The sequence below is a fragment of the Mesitornis unicolor genome, unplaced genomic scaffold, assembly GCF_000695765.1.
Source record: "Mesitornis unicolor isolate BGI_N332 unplaced genomic scaffold, ASM69576v1 scaffold31159, whole genome shotgun sequence".
Taxonomy (NCBI): Eukaryota; Metazoa; Chordata; class Aves; order Mesitornithiformes; family Mesitornithidae; genus Mesitornis; species Mesitornis unicolor.
The window spans coordinates 10,088-29,187 of NW_010209823.1; the positions used below are offsets into that span (position 1 = coordinate 10,088).

The following is a 19,100-nucleotide window of genomic DNA, read 5'->3' on the forward strand; positions in this document are numbered from 1 at the left end:
CTGGTGCTCAGTGTCCACAGCCCAAACGTTTGGCCATCAATCACCCCACCAGCCCCACAGTGGAAGGCTCTGGCAGCTCGACACAACTCCTTGCCCAAAGCCACTGGCACTGTATCCCCTCTCTGCTCCCCAAGGAGGTGGGTGCAGGAGGGGTGCTCCTGAGACCCTACCGAAGAAGAAGGAACGGGGAAATCGGTGTGAGATGCATCTCATCCCGCAGGAGGACCGGCAGCACTTATGGAACCGCGGACATGGGCGGCTGGCATCACACTCGTTGGGTGGGTTGGGTATGGCACAGGTGAATCGGATGGGGGGACAGGACCAGGCGCTGCCTGCAAGAGGAGGGAGGTGTTTGCTCCAAGCTGATGGCAACTGAGGGACCCTGGGGAGATGTTCCCCAGAAAGTCCCCCCCTCCTTTCTCATCTCAGAGGATCCCTCAAACACAGCTCCTTCCCAGCCCCTGTGCTTTTCCTCCCTGTGCCTTATCCTAGGACATCTCATACCTGCTGGCAGCTCTGCCCAGAGAATGAGCATCCCCACCAGAAGGAAGGCGGCCACTGACTTCATGCTGCTGTGTCCCCAAGAGGTGTGAGTGTGATGAGCTAAGGGATGCCAAAATTTAAACCCTTGGGGAGGATGGGGGTGGAGAATTGGTCTGGGTGCGTGCCAATGTTTGTACCTTTTCCTCTACCGTTACAGTTGCGTTTTCTGGAAGCCTTTTGCACAACAAAAAAGGCAGTTATTCCATTGCACAACTTTTTCGCTGCAGCCACACTTGGGGCTGAGGGAGGAGCAAAGGACAGATGGTCCAGGGCATCATCCTCCAAGCAGGATGGAGGTGGCGGAGCTGCTCTCCCCTGGCCAGGCACGCTTCTCCAGGAGACGCTATTACTGTGACCATGCTGTGTTCACTTCTGGGGTCTGTTATGTGTGTTTCCCTCAGTAACCTGCTTCCATGTGGACCCACAAACTGAACCCTACACCATGTTTCATATCAGCAATGGTCCAGAGCATGGGGTTTTGCCTTCCTAGGAATGATCCTTTGAGGTTTACCTAGAGGAAACCTGCCCCTGCCCCAGACACTCATTGCTTCTGCCGCACTGGTGGTGTAAGCAAGTGCAGGGAAAGCAGCTTTATCTTAGCCAAGGGTGAGTCTTTCCCAAGCAAAGTGGGGGTCACCTGAACCCCAGCATCTTCTTTGCATGGCCCCTGCCATGTAGGAAGCAGGTTGGTGCTGGAATACAGTGGTTGGCCTCACCAGGGTAGGAGCATTAGCTCCACACAGTCCTCTCATCAGCCAAGCATCCCTGGTGTGATGCAGCCACAGCTCTTGCTGGCTGTAGGGACAAGGGGCCTTGTTCAAAGGGCAAAGAGCTCACCAGCCTTCAGGCCTCCATCTTCTCCTTCACAAGGAGACTGTACCCAGCCTCCCAGCAAAGCTGTTTTCTTTAGGTCCTCTTGGGCATTGGGAAATTACCCCACTTCCCACCAATGGGTCAATGCCCTCCTTGCCTTGTGTAACAGGTTCCTGGAGCCTTTCCTTGGGATTTCTGGGGCTGGCAGGAGCCCAAGCTGTGCTAGAAACAGACTTTGGGAATGCTCTGGGAGGGGAAGGCACCCCACAGCCAAACAACCTCTTTTCCTGCAAAGGACAGGCTGAGGCAGCCCCTGATTTTGCAACTAGACAGGGCAAAGAGCAGCAAAAGCCCAGGCATTGCCCCTGTGTGCTCCGTGCAGCCCTTGAGGTCCCTAACATTGCCCTGCCCCAGCCTCTGAAGGCCCTAGAGCTCCTGCTTTCCATACAGGGCATGGTGGGCATCTCACCCTGCCTGTTCCCCCTCGGACTTCCCATCTTGTGTTTCGACGTGCCACATTAACTGGACCTTAACTTACTGGGTATCTGTTAATTATTGTCCAGTTTCCCTAATGATTCTGTGGCTGCATTTAGCTCTTTGTAAAGTCCTTTATTAAATAACTGGGAAAGTATTTAGCCAATCCAAATAGATTTCCTGGGCCATGGACCAACAATTTAGCACTTTTAATGAGAAATACAAGCATTGGTTTAATTTTTAAGCAATCCTTTGGCACTCAGCTGCTGCCGGGGCTGGAGAGGACAGTGCTGTGCTAGTGCAAATATCTGGCCGAGGTGGTGCTTGGAGCTGCATCTCTGAGAATGGAGAAGACACCAAGAAGCAAGACTTGGATTCAGCTGCAGGGAGGGGGTCTGTGGGAAGGTTATGGGTGAAATCCATCTGAAGGACTTTTGATAGTGCCTTATCCATAGTGAGTCCATAGGGGAAAAAGTCCAAAATCTGCTTCTATTGCAATTTCCCATGAAATTCTTCTTTCCGAGGCAGCAAGGCTTGGGCTGGGCAACACCAAGGATGCTGCTGGCTGACGCTGCAATTTCCCAGCCAGGCCAGGGCTCTCTGTTTTTGTTTCCCAGGGATGGCAAAAAGGGAGGTCAGCAGACCCCAGTACCTCATGGCCAAGCCCCAACCCTAACAGGGTGCACAGAGCACTCAAGGACAAGCTTTTGCCCCACACAGCAGCCCTTGTCCCTTACTGGGCAATGGAATGACGGTGAGCTCCGTCCAGCCATCCCCACCCATGGCTTAAGATGCCCTGCTCGCTCCCCCCCGCCGGGTCCACCACCTTGGGGTGCCCGGAGAAGAGGGTACCCCCAGCCCAGAGCACCTTCATTAGCGCTGGTGTCTGGTGCCATCTAGTGAAAACCATTAATGAGGCTCAGCAGGACCATGCAGACATGGCCCTGTTCCCAGATCCGATCCCACAGCCTGTCCTCGGGGTGCTTTCCCCAACATCCCACCTCAGCAGATGCCCAGCTCCTGCTGCCCTTCCCGGTGCTTCCCATCTCCCCTGTCCCACCTCCCCACGGCTGCTCCGCCATCCCCACAGCCACGCCGCGCTGCCAGCCCCCATCGAGCCTCCCCGGCTCCCTGTCAGCGCCACCTTGGCTACAACTTCCCTTAATGTTTGCCAAAATTACACTGGGCCAACCGAGGCTTAATCACGCCCTCGGGGCGTGCCATTATCTGCTCTAATCAAGCCTGTTATTAAATCCCACATTCAGCTAATTGTTTCCTTTATTCCTTTTTTTTTTTCCCCCTTCAGTTACTGTGGGTTTTTTTGTTTGTTTTGGTTTTTTAGTGAGCTGCATACATAGCAGGGAAGTCTCAGAACTTGTTTGCGGGGTTGCAGCATGCCTCGTTGGTCTGTAGCGATTGGATCTGGCACGGATGTGGCTTAGGATCAGCAGCAACTTCCTAACCCACTCCCTCCCTAGGCGTGTTTCCTGGGATGCAGGGTGTGTGACTGAGAAGAATTGGGGGACTTGGGGGAGTACATGGATGGTATATGGGGCTGATAGGTGGGATACAGGGCTGACAGGAGGGCCATGGAGCTGCCAGTTGGGATATGTGCAGAGCTAATGAGCTTCATTTGCTGGCCCAGCAAACAGATATAATGAGGCTACAAATGCCAGGCAGGACAAGAGCGCCTCTCAGAAGCCATCAAAACCCCACACTGAACTAGAGACCTGCTGCTTTCGATTGCACGTGGAAAAAAACCCCCACTCCTTGCCTTGTAAAGCACCTGAGCACTTCCCAGTTCATCCCTCTGACCCATACAGCAAGGATTTTCCTGGGGGATTTTTGAGCCTAAGGACAGGGAGCCTTTGCAAAAGGCGGAGCCCCCTGCTCTGATGAAGACATGCCTCCATGGCCCTGCAGCTGAAAGGAGAGGGACATGTCATACAAATCTTCAGGGTGTTTATTGTCAGAATAGAAATTTCTTCATATAAAAGAAGTGTTTAAAAATAGCACTACCCTGCTCTCAAAATGAAATATACATATATATATACACACACGTAGATATTTATAGAAAGAATTATGACCATTTTGCTATGTGATTATAAAAACCGAAGAAGATAATGACCAATTCCCAAACAATTCTGCCAAAACAGGGGCAAGGGGATCCACTGATTCCTGCAGGCCACTTTCCCATGGATGCACAGCTGCGCACGGTGCCGGGAGCCAGCCGAGCAAACCTGGGTGCAGGTATCCCCCTGCACTGCCCCACCACTTGGCAGCAGACGACGAGACAGCCACTTGGCAGCAGACGACGAGACAGCATAAGCTCTCAGGGTGCAATCACTGTAGGTTTTTTTCTCTTGCAAAGCAGCTTGCTGGGCGCTAGGGGTCAGGGGGCTGCTCAGGGGCTGGTTCATCCCACCCACTTTGGGAAAAGGCCGGGTGCCACATCTCCTCGTCCAAAGCCCAGCCCACCCACACAGCTGTCCCACCTCATCCCAGACCTGTCAGTTTGGAGGAAGGAGGCCAACAGCGATAGCTGAACTCCTTGGCTTTGCAGCAGGGGTTTTGCTCAAGTTCTTTTTTGTTGTTGGTTTTTTTTTAAGGATTTTTAGGGGGTTTTTTTTAAGGATTTTTAGGGGGTTTTTTTTAAATACACTCCACATCCCCTTGGGGATTTTGCGATACAAGAACAAACACTGATGCTTTACAATAACCTAGCAATAACAATGCCACGTAGCTACTGTATGTCCCTGTGTCCCGTCTGAGCACTGCAGCCCTCTGCAAGGATCACTTCTTGTTGACAATCTGCTTTTCCAAGTCTTCAAGCCTGGCCATCATCTGAGCAAGTGAACGTGCTAAGGAAACAGCATGAGCCAGGTGCTCTGGTGGGCAAAGGGCTTCTTGCCTTTGAAAGAGCCTAAAATTTTCCCTGCTCCCATTTAGCCATCCCTTGCTTCCCCACGTGTAGTCTGTCCCCAGGCTGCCCTCCACCCCAGCAAACTCAAGCATCACCCCAAAGGATATTTTTCTCAGTCAGGCTCTGCAGGATGGCCACAGTGTTCGTCTGGAACTGCACCAGAGCCTCGCACTCACATGGGCTGCGGATCTCCATCTCCCCTTTGCCCTCCTCTGTGAATGCATAGGTTTGGGTGCAGTCAGAGCTACAGCCCCATGGTGTCCAGTTCTCACCTGCTCCCACCCAGTATGAGTCCCTTGTTCCTGCAGCCACCCCTGGGGCTGGACCTGACCCTCGGGGCTCTCATGTTTCCTCCTCTTTCTCCAGTCTTGTTCTTTTTCATCAGGCTGTATCCCCAGGGGTCCCAAGAGCACTGGAGAGCCCCAGCCTGCCCCACAGCAGGGAGACCTCCATAGTAACCCAGCATGGTCCTCCTCCACCTGGTAGCAACAGAAGCGCAGGTCTGGATGAGGAGATGGACTACCCTTGGAGATGGGGCAGCATCCCTCAAGGCAGAGAGATGCCCTCAATCCCTCCTCAAATCCCAAATCCCTCAATCTCAAACTGTGCCCATGCAATTGCACTGGGGTGGCTGCTCACACTCCACCCCTTTTATACTGAACCCCCAGCTCCACTCCCAATCCCTCCCTGAGACCCACCTCCATACCCACAGCAGCCTGTTGGGATCCAGCCTGGGCTCACACCAGGCCAGGTCTGCCCTGGAGTACGTGATGCAGGGTGACAGACACATGAACTACCCCACTAGCTCTGTGGGGAGAGGAAGGCTCCCCCAAGCTTGAGGCTGAGCCCCTGGTGTGGCCAGGGCACCCACCTGGGCAGATGTTCAGCTTGAAGTTCTCCACGAGGTGGGTCATGGTGGTGAAGTCTGCAGAGTAGGAGAAATGCTGCTCCACCGGCTCGGAGGCGATGGCTCTCAGCTCCTCTTCCACTGCCTTGCCAACCCCCACGGCGAACATGATGATCCCTGCGTGGCAAGGACAGATCCTGAGCACTGTGCTGGTCACCACACATCAAACAGCCCCATACCTAGAGCAAGCAAAGCCAGGCATGCAGGATTTCCCCTGGGCTTCCCAAATACACAGCAGGAATTTGGGAAGGACAGGCAGGAGCCCACCATCCCGAGGAACCACCCTGGGATGCCCAAAGCACTGCAATTTGGGGTTCTCTAGCCCCCCGCACCTGACTCCTTTGCTCTCCTGGCCCATTCGGAGATGTCATCCTGGGAGCGCCCATCCGTGAAGACAAGCCCGATTCTGGGGATGTTGTAGGAGAGAGGCCTGGCACCCTCCAGCTCAGAGAAGCTGTGCTCAACCATGTGCTTGAGGGCAAGGCCAGTCATGGTGCCTTTCTCCATGTACTCCACCTCCATCACCGCCTTCTTGATCTCGTCAGCACTGTGGTACTTGTTGAGGGGGAACTCGGTGCGGACGCGGCTGGAGTACTGCACCAGCCCCACCCGCGTGCCATGGGGGGACACCTCCAGCAGGTCCACGATGCGGTTCACAAACTGCTTCACCAACTCAAAGTTTTGGGGCCGGACACTCTTGGAGCCATCGATCACCATCACCAGGTCGACATGCCCAGCCCCACACTCTGTGGGCACAGGGGGAACGTGAGAAGGGACCAGCCTGGCCATGGGCACCATTGGGGTGAAGATGCCCATGGGTGAGGCAGAGCTGCTGGGCCTTGGGACACCACGTGGACCCCCTGGACCTGCAGTCAGGCTGAGGACAGAAGGAGGGCAAAGCACGCCCAGGAGTCTCTGCCTCAAAACCTTCACTGCCACCCCAGTGACCCCTGAAAGTCTTTCCTAGGCCTCCCTTTTCCTGAACCTTTCCTCAAAGCTCCTGTTGCATCTTCTGGGCCATGTCTCTGAAGACACAACACACATCCATCCCCACAGCAGCTGGGGTGCTCCCCCAAGCCCAGCCAGCTCCCCATCCTCTTCCAACCCAGCTCAAAGTCCCACTTAGATCCCCCAGCCTAGTTTCAGGTAAGCCCTCACCAAAAGCACAAAGCCCGGACGAGGAGGATGCCCAGAGCTACATCCCGGTACTCACTGCTGCACGCCTTGCCGTCAGCCTGGAGCTGCTGGCCATCGGGACACATGCAGTGGTAGGAGCCCTCAGTGCTCACACACCTGAACTCGCAGCCGTGATCCACCCCGTTGCAGAGGTCAGTGGCTGGAAAAGAAGCCAAGGGCACAGGGTCATCCCCATCCAGGCGGGGTGGCCCAGGAATTCCCCTTCCCCTGGGGACCGGGCTAGACAGAAAGGTCCTGCACCGGACACCATAGCCAGGACGTACCCCTGCAGGACCGGCTGTCGGGCTGCAGTGTGAACCCACTGCGGCAGCGGCAGTAGTGCCCGTTGGGGATGCTCACGCACTCGTGCTGGCAGCTGTGGTTTCCGAAGCTGCAGTAATCGATCACTGGTGAGAGAAGGAGAGCGGTGGGCAGAAAGGGAAAGACAAGAGGGAGAGCAAGAGGCAAATGAGGAAGGGACAGGGAGGAGGACACTCACTAGTGCAGCTCCTCTTGTCCTGGTTGAGGTAGTAACCCACACGGCAGCGGCACGAGTAGGACCCACGGGCACTGACGCACTGGTGCTGACAGCCGTGTCTCCCGTCTGCACAGGCATCGATGTCTGCGGGGCAACAGGACACCCATCACCCTCCTGTCCCAGCCTCCCTGGGGCAGCCATGCAGGGACTGCTCCAGGGCTTTGAGGCAGCTCCCAGGGCCATAAGACAAGAAGAAAATGACCCGGTGTGCTGGCCAGGAGCTGATTAGAATTATTAGAATCAACTAATACAGCTTTGCACTCAAAATACAGAGCCAAAACACTGTGCACTTGGGCTGGGATTGGGCTGAGACGTGCATCCTCTGATGCCCACTGCCTGGAGCTCCCTCAGGTGACAGGCAGCTGGTGTGCCCACATAGCCTCAAGTGTCCCATCCCAGAGAGGTGGCCAGGATTTAGCACTGCTGAGCACCGTCCACAGCCATCACAGACCCGGGAGGCTGCATGCCCAGTGAATGCAGCACCCAGGCTGCTGCTGGCCTTGCAGGGTGCTCTGCTGCATTTCAGCCTCCTTTCTTGAGACCCATTACTACAAGTCCTCTACAAGAATTAGGATTCTAAAAAGGGTTTTTACAGGAACAGGTCTTTCCATCCGCGTTGAGCCTGTAGCCCGGGTTGCATTCGCAGTAGAAGGAGCCAGGGGTGCTGACACAGCTGTGCTGGCAGCCATGCTCCCGCTCTACGCACATGTCCACACCTGCAAGACAGATAGGGCATGAGAGTGGCCCACGGGCACACTGAATGCAAAGGGACCCCCACTCCAGCACACACTCTGTCTCTGCAGCCAAAGCCACCAGCACAACCCAGATGGCCCCACTCACTGATTTCCAGTGCATGGACATGGACACTGAACAGGGCAGGTTTCTGAACTGCCTCAGCTTTCAGATCTGCCTGAGTACGAAATCAACACTCAATATTAACTGATACTGGTGATAGCATGAGATGAGATGAGATGAGATGAGATGAGATGAGATGAGATGAGATGAGATGAGATGAGAAAGCTTGAGCTCAGCCAGAAGATGCCAAAGGAGCTGGGTCTGTGTGTCCGTGTGCCCAGGAGCCGGCAGAGCTGGCCGGGAAGCGGGCAGCAGGGCAGGCAGGGGACAGGCACGACACTGTAAGCAAAGGCATCAGAAGCAGGAGCATATCAGGGCCCCAGGGAGCAATATCTGGTCAGCCGTGGACCCCTACCCTGGCAGCTGCCTTCTGCCCTTCAGCAGACACTAAAGCACAGACAGGTCCCAGCTTGTGAGCTCTCAGTCTGTGCCAGCATGGCCATGGTGTGAACCAGCCTCATGGCTCCCAGCTGAGCCTGGCCAGACACACCAGAGCAGCTCTACATGGCCAGGGCTTTATTAAATATAAATGTGCACACAGCGGATGCCACACACGTGTCTGCATAGGAGGAGACCCTGCTACAGCCACATCGAAATCTGTACGGGGCTCTGAGATGCGTCACCCATCCCCACCATACCCAGGGAAACCAGCGTTGGATTTCGAGCTCTTTAATATTCCCACTGCTGCTGCCACGATGTTCTGGCTTGGGGCAGAGCTACCAGGCACGGGTGACAAAGAGCGCTTGCTCGCTAATGCTTTTGAAGGTCTCCTTATCTCACCCCAGCAGAGGTGAGTAAGAGGAAAGGTGAGCTAGGGGAAAATAAAACCAAGGGGATGGGTGATCTTCCAGCCCACACCCTTGCCAGCCCACAGCAGCAGCTCTCACCCACCGCAGAGCTTGTCCTGGAACTGCTTCCCAAACTGCTGGATGAGCTCAAAGGACTCCACCAGGAAGACGTGCTCCTCCAGCGGTGGCGAGGCCATGGCCCGCAGCGAGTTCATGTCTGCACGCTGGATGCCCACAGCATAGATCTCAATGCCAGCGTTCCGGGCCTGGGTGGCCACCTCAGTGACACGGTCCTGGGGCCGTCCGTCTGTCACGATGACGGCAATGCGGGGGATCTTCTTGTGTGGAGGGCGCGCGCCCTCCTGCGTGGTGAAGGCCACGTTCATGGCGTACTGGATGGCCAGCCCTGTCATGGTGCCCTGGGCCAGCGGGACGATGCTGTTGATGGCTTTCTCCATGTCAGCCCGCGTAAAGAAGGTCTTGAGGGAGAAGATGTTCTGGACCTGGCTGGAGTACTGGATCACTCCAACCCGCGTGGCATTGGGGCCCACATCCAGGCTGCCGATGATGTCCATCATGAACCGCCGCATGGTCTCAAACTCATAAGGGCGCACACTGCGGGAGCTGTCGATCACAAACACGATGTCCAGGGGACCCGTCCTGCACTTCAGGGCTGGAAGGGGACAAACAGATGGTTCAGCTTTGCAGGAAGCAGGGCTGGGAGTGGAGACATCCCTGTCGAGTGGCTGGAGGGGTGCTCAGTGGAGGATGGAGAGGGCAGCCCCACAGACCAGCACCTTCCCACCACCAAATAAACCCATGGAGGGTGCTGGCAGAGTGGGAACAAGGACAACAGGCAAGGGAGACATGCCCTGGTCTGGGGTCGAGGGGACATGGCAGTGTTCCCTCCTCCCTGACACTGTCCCTGCAGCCAGACCCAGCTCCTGCTCCCCGCATTTCCGCAGCCAATGGCCCCAGGGGCTGCAGAAACACCCGGGTGTCTGTCAGCATCTGCCCTGGCAAGGTTTAGGTGCGGGTTTTGGCAGTGGCATCTTCATCTCTGCAGCAAATCAGAGCATTAAAGGGTAAAACAGCCCAATGGCCTGTGCTGTCCCCTGCAAGCTGCAGCTCCTGCTCCAGACCTCTGCACCACATGGGCTCCCAAGCACAAAAGTACAGCTTTGGGCAATCCTTCTATTCCCCCCGCAGCTCCATCTTCCCCCGGTTTTCACTGCATTTTGCAAGTTTCTGCCTAAAATGAGGGCTTGCTTTGTTGGTTTTTTGGTGGGTTTTTTTGTGGGCTTTTGGTTTTTTTGTTTGTTTGGGTTTTTTTAAGAGCAAAAAATGAGACAGTGAAAAGCACAGCTCAAGGCACATACATGGCCAGGATGGAGCCAAAGAGCCTCTCTAGGACATATGGGTGCAACTTCCAGTGCAAACCGGGAGAGTGTTTAGCAAGTGAAATGCCAATGAACATATTTTGCTTGGCTCCTGTGTACCCAGGCCTGGAAGAATTTGGCCCTAATGGTAGGCAAACACTTTGAGTCCCTTTGGGACCATGCCCAGACCCAGGCTGTCATCTCAACTGCTCCAAAGGTCTCCAAGATGTACCCACTCCTTTCTCTGTTTGGTGCCTTCACTGTTTTAAAACTGGAATGGATGCAGCTCCCTCTGCTCTGGGAGGAGAGGCTGGTGCCCCTGGGTCTGGTCTGTGCCCCTCCATCAGGAGACCCATGCAGGGAGGGGGTTTCCCTTACACCTGTGTCTCCTGCCAAGATCAGAGCCCATGGGCAGGAGGGTGACAAGCCCAGAGCTGGGCTGCGTCAAAGCTGAGGATGTGCCCGGAGCAAGTGGCACCAGCCCCACTATACTAGGTCCAGGCTTGGCTCCCACTACCCTGGGCAGTGCTGGGAAGTTCAGGTCCCACACTGGGGGGGATTCTGCAGCCTCCTGGAGAAGTCTCCAAAGAAGAGGCATCAGATCTCCCCCACCTCAAGCAGCAAGCCACCCTCTGAGGACTTCACTGCCCCGATACACTTGCTTCGCTCTCCTCCAGGCAATCCCCACCGGCTGGGGCTCACCTGCAGGTTTTGGTCTGGCTTCCAGCATCACCAGGAGAAACAGGAGGAGAGAGGCAATGGGCAGGAGCTTCATCATGGCTCTGCAAGACCTCACAGCTCCAGGGCTGGGGGGACTCACTGTGGGGAGAAGATGAAGTGCAATCAGTGCTCAGGGTGGGCTGAGCTGCAGGGCTATGCTCGCCTGTGGTGGGTGTCCCCAAGCAGTGCCAAAAACCCTGCAGTTGTGACAGATCTGTCCCCAGATTTCTCTGAACCGACGTGAGACTCTTCCCATTCAAGGACTGGCAGTCTCAGCACAGCTAAATTTCATTAGAGTAGCAAGGATCTGCCAAAGGGTCTGATTTTCTGCTCTGGGTGGAGCTGGCCATCAGACAAACCTTATTTTCACTCACAAACCAGGCGAATGGGATGTTCAGCCAAATGCTTTTGCACTGGCGGTGCAGCTGCTCTCCGCAGCCAGCTCCAGTGGGAAAACTGTACCCGGGGACGTACAGCACCAGCCCTCCTGCCACTGCCTCCACACAGCAACGTGCTGAGAAGAGCAGCCCCCAGACAAACCACCAGCACAGACAAAACCTGCTCAGAAGTCTCTCAAAGTCACTGGCAAAGACCATTTTTCCAAGAAGCTCCATAAATGTATTCTCTTCTTTTTTCCCCAACTACCTTTGGAAAGCAGAAGCACAGGGTGTACTGTGCTGTGCACCCTGCGTGGATGGGCTGGCACCCGTTGTCTCTGGGCAGGGTGCTGGGTGACACACTGCCAGCCTGCTGCTCTCCTTCACATCACCCTAGGGGACCCCACCCCACTGGCTGTTCCCAAAAACCTCCTCTTGACACTTGTATCTCTCCCTGCCCACCTCTGTGTTGCCTTGCCTTTCCCTGTCCTTGCCTGGCTCTTGCAGCAAAACAGATTTATTTGTTTTTATTCTGTTCGGAAACCCAAGGTGCTGGGGGGTTGAAATGCCATAGTTAAAACAGCTTCCCCTGGGAGATGTGCAGCACCACAACCGGGCACAGATACTGGCAGGATGCTTTTAAAAAAAGCACATGGAAATTCATTTTATCAGTAGTTATCAGCCGATATTTATATAGCCCCAGGAGGTCTCAGTTGTAATTCATCACCAGGGCTGCCACATAATCACTCAGTGGTTACATGCAGCCCTGAACCATGTGTATTTGATAGCAGGGACACTGATAATAGGTTTCACAGCTGCATCTTAAAATTGTCTCCAGATTCAGTGTGCACACCTGAAAAATGATACTGAAGAATTAGAAGAACAGAAAAGGGCTACAAGAAGACAGAGATCCAGTTTACCAGTCTCAAAGCAGGAGACATGGCCTTTTCCTGGGGAGCATGAGCAGCCCAGCCAGACCAGGATGCAGGGGCTCCTGCAGAGCCATGGGGCGGAGAAGCTGGTGGGATTGCTCTGGGGCTGAGAGGAGGCTGCAGCTCAGCAGTCGTTTTCTAGGAAGCCATGGGACTGCAGCCAGCATCCAGTATCACTTCAAAGCCCAAAGTCAGCGGTACTGGCCAGGAGCACACGGGTGCCCATGGCCTCAAGAGCACCAAGTGCAAGTGGAGGAGCAAACAGCCCCTCCTATTCCAGTTTCACTTTGCCATTTATTTAGCAGATTCTTTTTCCAGCAATGTTTTTTTTGGGGGGAGAAAGCATTCACTAACCACTAAATATTTTGGGGACAGCTATGCCACCTATGATGTTTCTGCAGCTTTCTGCTCTCCAAGACTCCCTGCAATGGCAGGCTGGCACGGAGCCTGTGTCTCGCAGCACCCAGATAGCTTCAAAGCCAGCCCAGAGAGAGGAATGAGCTCCCAGGCCAGGAACCAAGGAGGAGAAAACCAGTTCACAACTGATCTATTTTTAACTGCATCTCAGAACAGGATGGAGTCTTGGCACTCCCCATGACTGGAGGGGCTGATGCTGCCGGGACAGGGCAGGGCACAGCGGCTCAGCCATGCATCCAGCACCGGTTCTGGCAGCAGAGACCTGGGCTGGGACAGTGTCCCAATCCCCAGTTCAATGTAATGCCCAGCCCTGCTCCAGCAGAAAGGCTGATAGGGACAGAGAAGCAAAGGCAATGGGACAGATGCCCCCAAATATCTCTCCCACCATTCTGTGCTGGGCAACTTTCCTGCTACCCGCTGTCCTCACCACCCTGGGGTCAGGCAGCGCTGGGATGGACTCGCAGACCTGTAGGGGTTCGCCCCATGCCGAGGGCTCCTGGCCCCCCCCTACCACCACCCAGGAGGGAGATGGGTGGGAAGCGAGCGGCTGGCAGGCAGGTGTTGTAAGGCAAGGCAAACACAGCACCGGCTGCAACGCCAGAGACCTTGAGATAAGGCTGGGTTATAAAGGAAAAAAGGTCCAGGCAGGGCGAGCTGGTGCAGCTGAACACCGTAGTGGCTGAGCCGAGAGGGACATTCAGACCATTTATCAGCCTTTCAGAGCAACACAAAAGGAAAATCAGCCCAGTGCCTGTCCCCGCTGAAGGAAATGCTCAGCACATGGCACAAAGACGGTGACCAAGGAAAGAGCCACACATAAGGACAGAAGTGTCAGCAATGACCCCAGCCTCCTCTCAGCTCCCCTCATGATCTCAGACAAGGAGGACATGGAGATGGATGTCCAGCAGCAAACAGGTAAGCCAGCTTGTCTTCCTTGTGTACATTCTCTGGGCATCTCCACAGCAGCACTGATCCCCAGGGCACCTTGCCTCCCTCCCTGCTCCACCACTTGTCTGTCTGCTCTCCCTGCCAAGTGCTGAGTCTTGGGAAAACCAGCTGTTTTGGGTTTCAGTGTGGCCTCCTTGGTAGCTCTCGCCTGGCTACAGGTTAACAGAAATGCTCTGAATACTCCCTGCCTGGTCTATCCGTGCAGGTCGGGCCTGGGCACATCCTCCCTTGGGAAGGATGTCCCAAAGGACAGGGAGGGAGCAGGGTGAGGGATGCAGCCAGCTCCTTGTTGCTGTTACAGGGGTGGGGGCTTTACATTTTGAATTGTAGAGGGGATGAAGCAGCTGGGGAAAAAAGGGGTGAAAGGCTCAGGAGGTGGCAGTGCATTCACAGCCCAGGAAAGGCCCTGACCGTAGCATCGCAAGGAGGAAAGCAGGTTGTGGACCATGGCTATGGAGTCACGAGCCAGGTCTCAGGTACAACCACATGCAAGATTTCATATATCTGGGCACATCAGGCTTTAGCTGAGATTTCTGACTATGGCAAAAACCACACAACCCCAGCCACCTGCCCAGGCTTGGCAGACGTTTGGCACATTGTAGGAGCAGCAGCAACAGCCATGCCCTGGCTCCAGACCCTGCCAGCAGCCAGGACAAGGGATCACTGTGTTCTGCAAGGAGTATGCCCCTGTGCAGGAGGCGGCACACAGAGCATGGGCATGCACAGCAAGGGTGCATAGTACCAATGCCACACGTCCCACCAGCTAAGAGCACATCTTTCTGTGCTGGAAACCCTGGCTGATGGTAGAGCAGTCCTAGACATGAAGTTCCTGAGCCTCACCCCCCTCTCCGTGTACCCTGTTTTGTTCTGCAGTGCTTTTCTTCACAGAGACCCAACCAGGCAGTTTTGGCTGGAGTTTCCAACTCCCACATGAGTGTTATTTGATGAAAGTGACAAAAAAGCCCCAGAAAAGGCTCAGGAGCCTGGACACAAACTCCTTGTGCTTAGAACATTAATCTTGCCAGGACAACAGTGGACAGATAAGCAAGAGCTGGTTTCAGACTGGAAGACAGGGCAACAAATTTTCACCTGTCCTTGGCAAGAGGGCAAGTCATCCTTTGGCTCCATGCTCAAAAAAAAGAAAGACTGCCCAAAAAGTGCATGTGAGACCAAAGAGGATGGCAGAAGCTTGCCTTACCCCAGGCATGGGACACAAGGAAGCAACCAAAGCTGCCTGGAGAGATACAGACAACTTACATCAACCTAGCGGCACCTCTTGGTGTGGAAAACCAGATGGACCACTGGCACATTGTCCATGTACTTGCAAGACCCTCAGGTTGTGTGAACAGACGAGGCTCAGGGCAGCCCTGGAGCTGGATCCACCCTCTCCTGGAGGGCTACCCAAAGGCTGATTTCTCCCAACACAAGCCACAGTCTCCAGGTGTTCCCTGTCTGCAGGTGCACAGCTCCTGGGGTATGACCAAGGCTACCACCCTGCAATGCCTCTGCTGCCCATGAGCACTAAATACACCCTCAGGACTTTTTTACAGACAGCGTTGACCTTGCACAGCTCCAGCATCCCAATGCTTATCGTTCATGGTGGCTAGGTGACAAGTTGCAAATCCTGCAAAAAAGGACAACAATGCAGTTTTTCAGAGCGATGAAGCATCAGGGAGCACAGACACACCAAGACCAGGAAAAGGGCATGAAATCCCAGTCCAAAATGTTTTTTCCCCCCTTTTTAAGGACCGGTGCATCCTCTGTTCTTCCCAAACACACGTGTGGGAGAACAAGAGCAGACTCTTTCCAGGACATCGCAGTACTCTCCGGTTACAACGCTATGGCAGCTTTACTGGGCCAAGTGCCACCTGGAAGGACACGTTATTTGAAAAACAAGGCTGCATTGCTCCAACAGCACATTATGGTTCCAAACCCAACAGGAGCGAATCAGCAGGAGTGCTGTAACAGGAAAACCTTGCTGGATGTGGGAGGGATTTCTCTTTCTCTCCCCTTGCTCCCCCAAAAGGCCAATTTGTCATTTTATGGGGCCCACTCCTGCACTAACTAGGATTAGCATGTTCACAGGGAGGGCAGGAGGAGGATGAGTTTCTTGTCCAGGTCCATTTGCAGGCTGAGTGATGGACATCTTTGTCCCACAGCTCATGGACTTGGTACAAGTCCTAACAGGCTTATACTATGAGATGACATTTGAAGTCCCTCGGGGAAGGAAATGCTGGATGTAGCAATGGACAGAGTATCCCCCTTTAGATGTTCTCCATGACAGCACATGGGGTCTTTCTCTGCCACTGATCTATTCCTAAAAGGCCTCCTGGTGCCCTGCAACTCAGCTGGGAAGAATGCCTCTTTCCAGCCCCGGCACTGAAACACTCTGTACCCAGGCTGCTGCAGCAACCACCGGCAAGAATAAATGCCACACTCACTTGCAAATTAAATGTGGCCTGCCCAAGTTAAAGATGAAGCCAAGACGAATACATGGTCAGCCAATTCTACTTGTTCAACTCATCGTGTCAAGAGATGGCTCCTGTTTCAGGACTGCTGGTAGCATTCCTCTGTACTTTTCTGTCCCACTCGAGACCTTAGGCTGTGCTTGTTCTCTGAGCTGCATGACAGGCAAAGTCAACCTTGCTCCTAAGTGGTATTTTAAGCAAAACTGGAGGGAGCTTGGAATAGTTTTAGGTTTTGATAAAGAGTAAAGATGCACCTGACTGACTCTCTTTAAAAAGCAAATACTCTTCTGCAAATAGGCCCATGGAGGACAACTGAACTGGGCCAAGAGACTTCAAACTTTGGAGGAAAGGAGGTCTTGGCCTTTGCTGAAGCAGCAAACCATTGCCCAAGTTCTTGTTCTAGAAGGAAGGTGTTAGCAATTATTTTTTTGCCCAGAAATACGCATGTTCAACCACAGAGGGAAGAGAAATGGCCCAGAGCAGCTCCTGGGCTGGTGCAGGGTTTGCCAGCCGAGCTCCTGATGCAGCACTGCTCTCTAAGCAATGAGACTGATAGTTACTAGCAGGACGTCTGCCTCCTGAATCTTCTGGGACCATATCCCCAGCTGACCTTCAGCAACCTCACATGGCACAGACAACCGCAGAGAGCGCCTGCTACTTCAGCCCCGCAATCATGCATTCATTGCCTGACCTCTTTCTCTAAATCTTTATATCATATTTCTCACTCTGGAGACGTGACTCAGTGTGTTGGCACAAAGAAATACACCAGGAGAATATTCTTGTGCCTCTCCCCTTTATCCTGCTCATCCTGCTATGTGTTTAATTGAAATAGCAGAAAGTAAGGAGTATTTAGCAGCTGCAGAGAAGCACACACAGAGACTTTTCAGCCCTCCTCAAGACACAAAAGCAAACTGATTGAATGCCTTGCCTAAATACTTTTCACAGGGAGAACTCCAAAGGTAGCAGGGGAAACTGCTTCCCACCTAACCCCACAGCTGCCATGTCCACTGACACAGGATGGCAGAATTGCTGTCCCAGAACCAGGATGCTGTCAGCCCACAGGAGATGCACCAGAGGAGAACTCCCACCAGTGCCGCAGTGGCTTCACTTCAGACCACACTGAAGAGCAGGTGCCTTGGGGACCCCTGTGCCTCTGCACCATCCTGTCTTTGTCAGTATGCTCAGATGCTGCATGGAAACCTCCTGCAAGACCTTCCCAGGGCCTCAAACAGCATTTGAGTCCATGGCTGAGGACCACTTGACCTCAGCCTCACCTCTCTGTGGGATTAGCCCTTTCTGGTCAACTTGTGAGCAACCAGTTGAAACCATTTCATTCTGGGCATTTATCGAGTTCTTGACAAAGGTACCTACTGAGTTCTTTGCTCCCAGGAGGGATCAGAGACTGAGGTTGCTTCACTGAGCCTTTCAGGCCTCTTGAGGCTCTCCAAGAGGAGTCCTGCATCATGGCATGAGGAACCAGAGATCAGGAGAGTCAAAGCCACTTGATCAAGGCTGTGGGAAGTCTGTGGCAGAGCCAGGATCTGGGCTGGTTCCCCCCTCCTGCATCCCAGGATGAGGTCAGAGACCCAGCTGGGGTGGGACAAGAGCACTTCAGACAGCTGAGGGAATGTCCAGATGTGCTTTTGGGAACCTGCGCACAGGGCAGCTGCTCTCAGCCCATCATCTGCCTCAGCAACTTGACACAAGAATAGAGGAGCAGTAGTGAGATTGCCACCTGGCATTTGAGCACAGACAGAAATGCTTTGTGTCACTCTTGTCCTGTCTGGTACAGTTAAAGCCAAAGCAAGATGCTGTGAAAAGAGAAAAAGAAGGAGGGGAATGTCTAACATGACACTTTGGGGAAGCCATCCAAGTCCAGCTGCAAGTGTAGGAGCTGTGAAAACCCACAGGCAGGGTTTTCCCATCTTTTTCAGCTTGTGGACCCTGCTAATTTTCCAGCCAAGACACAGACTCTTGTAAAGTAGGTTACCTCTGCTGCCAACAGATCTGCTCCTACCAGTTCCTACTATAGACCATGGACTTCTATGGGTCCACAGTCTACAACTCAAAGACTCATGAACTTACACATTGGCAATCAACCAGTGAAGCAGCATGACACAGCCCAGAGATGGGAAGGTTGATGTCTGCAGAGAAACCAACTTACTGCCACTTTTCTGCAAGGGACCACAGCTGATACTGATGGATTTCCCTGATGGGCACCGGAGGAACCAGGTTAGTGGTGGATTCATGTGTGCAACCAAAGACTTACAAGGTGAGCAATCAGAAGTTTGCAGATGAAGACACAGGCAAAGGCAGAAACTTGCTGGGGAAGAAGGATCTGGCCTCCAAAGAAGAATGCTGAGAAGGAAACACTGCATGAGAATGAGAAAAGCTTCAGACACAGAATGAGACACAACATCCTAGGGGCATCCACATGGAAACACAGCAATAGCTGTGCACCAGCCTCTGAGCACACGCCTATACCTTCCCCTGCTTTAACAGAGCTGGTTTTAAACCCTTTATATTTAGCCAGGATGTGAGAGGGAACCAAAGCCTTCCAAGTGCTAAAAATGTTACTCGATACCTAAAAGTACATCTGTGCTGCAAGTACCTACAGAGGGGTGATTCTTGGCAGCCTGCAGCAGGTAACAGAGAGCACAAAGTCCAGGACCCCCACCCGGCAGCTCAATGAGGCCTTTATAGCAGCTGCAGGAGCTCTCTGCCAGCCCACAGAGCCCATGTGATCAATTTGCTACTGTTTGGGCCCAAAGTGGAGAATACACCATTACAGAGAGGTAATGGCAAGTGGCAGGAGGCACTCCGCCTCCCGGCCAGGGCGGCG

The 19,100-nt window shown here is 53.9% G+C and overlaps 1 protein-coding gene across 1 annotated transcript; it reads right to left on the reverse strand.

Moving 5' to 3' along the window:
* Nucleotides 1-4,479: 4,479 nt before the first annotated feature.
* On the reverse strand, nucleotides 4,480-11,171 carry MATN4 (matrilin 4). The gene is given in 7 exon segments (XM_010192984.1): nucleotides 4,480-4,682; nucleotides 4,861-4,965; nucleotides 5,625-5,777; nucleotides 5,993-6,406; nucleotides 7,968-8,090; nucleotides 9,121-9,682; nucleotides 11,085-11,171. Coding segments are annotated over 7 exon segments (1,503 nt in total). The 3' UTR covers nucleotides 4,480-4,623.
* Nucleotides 11,172-19,100: the final 7,929 nt, after the last annotated feature.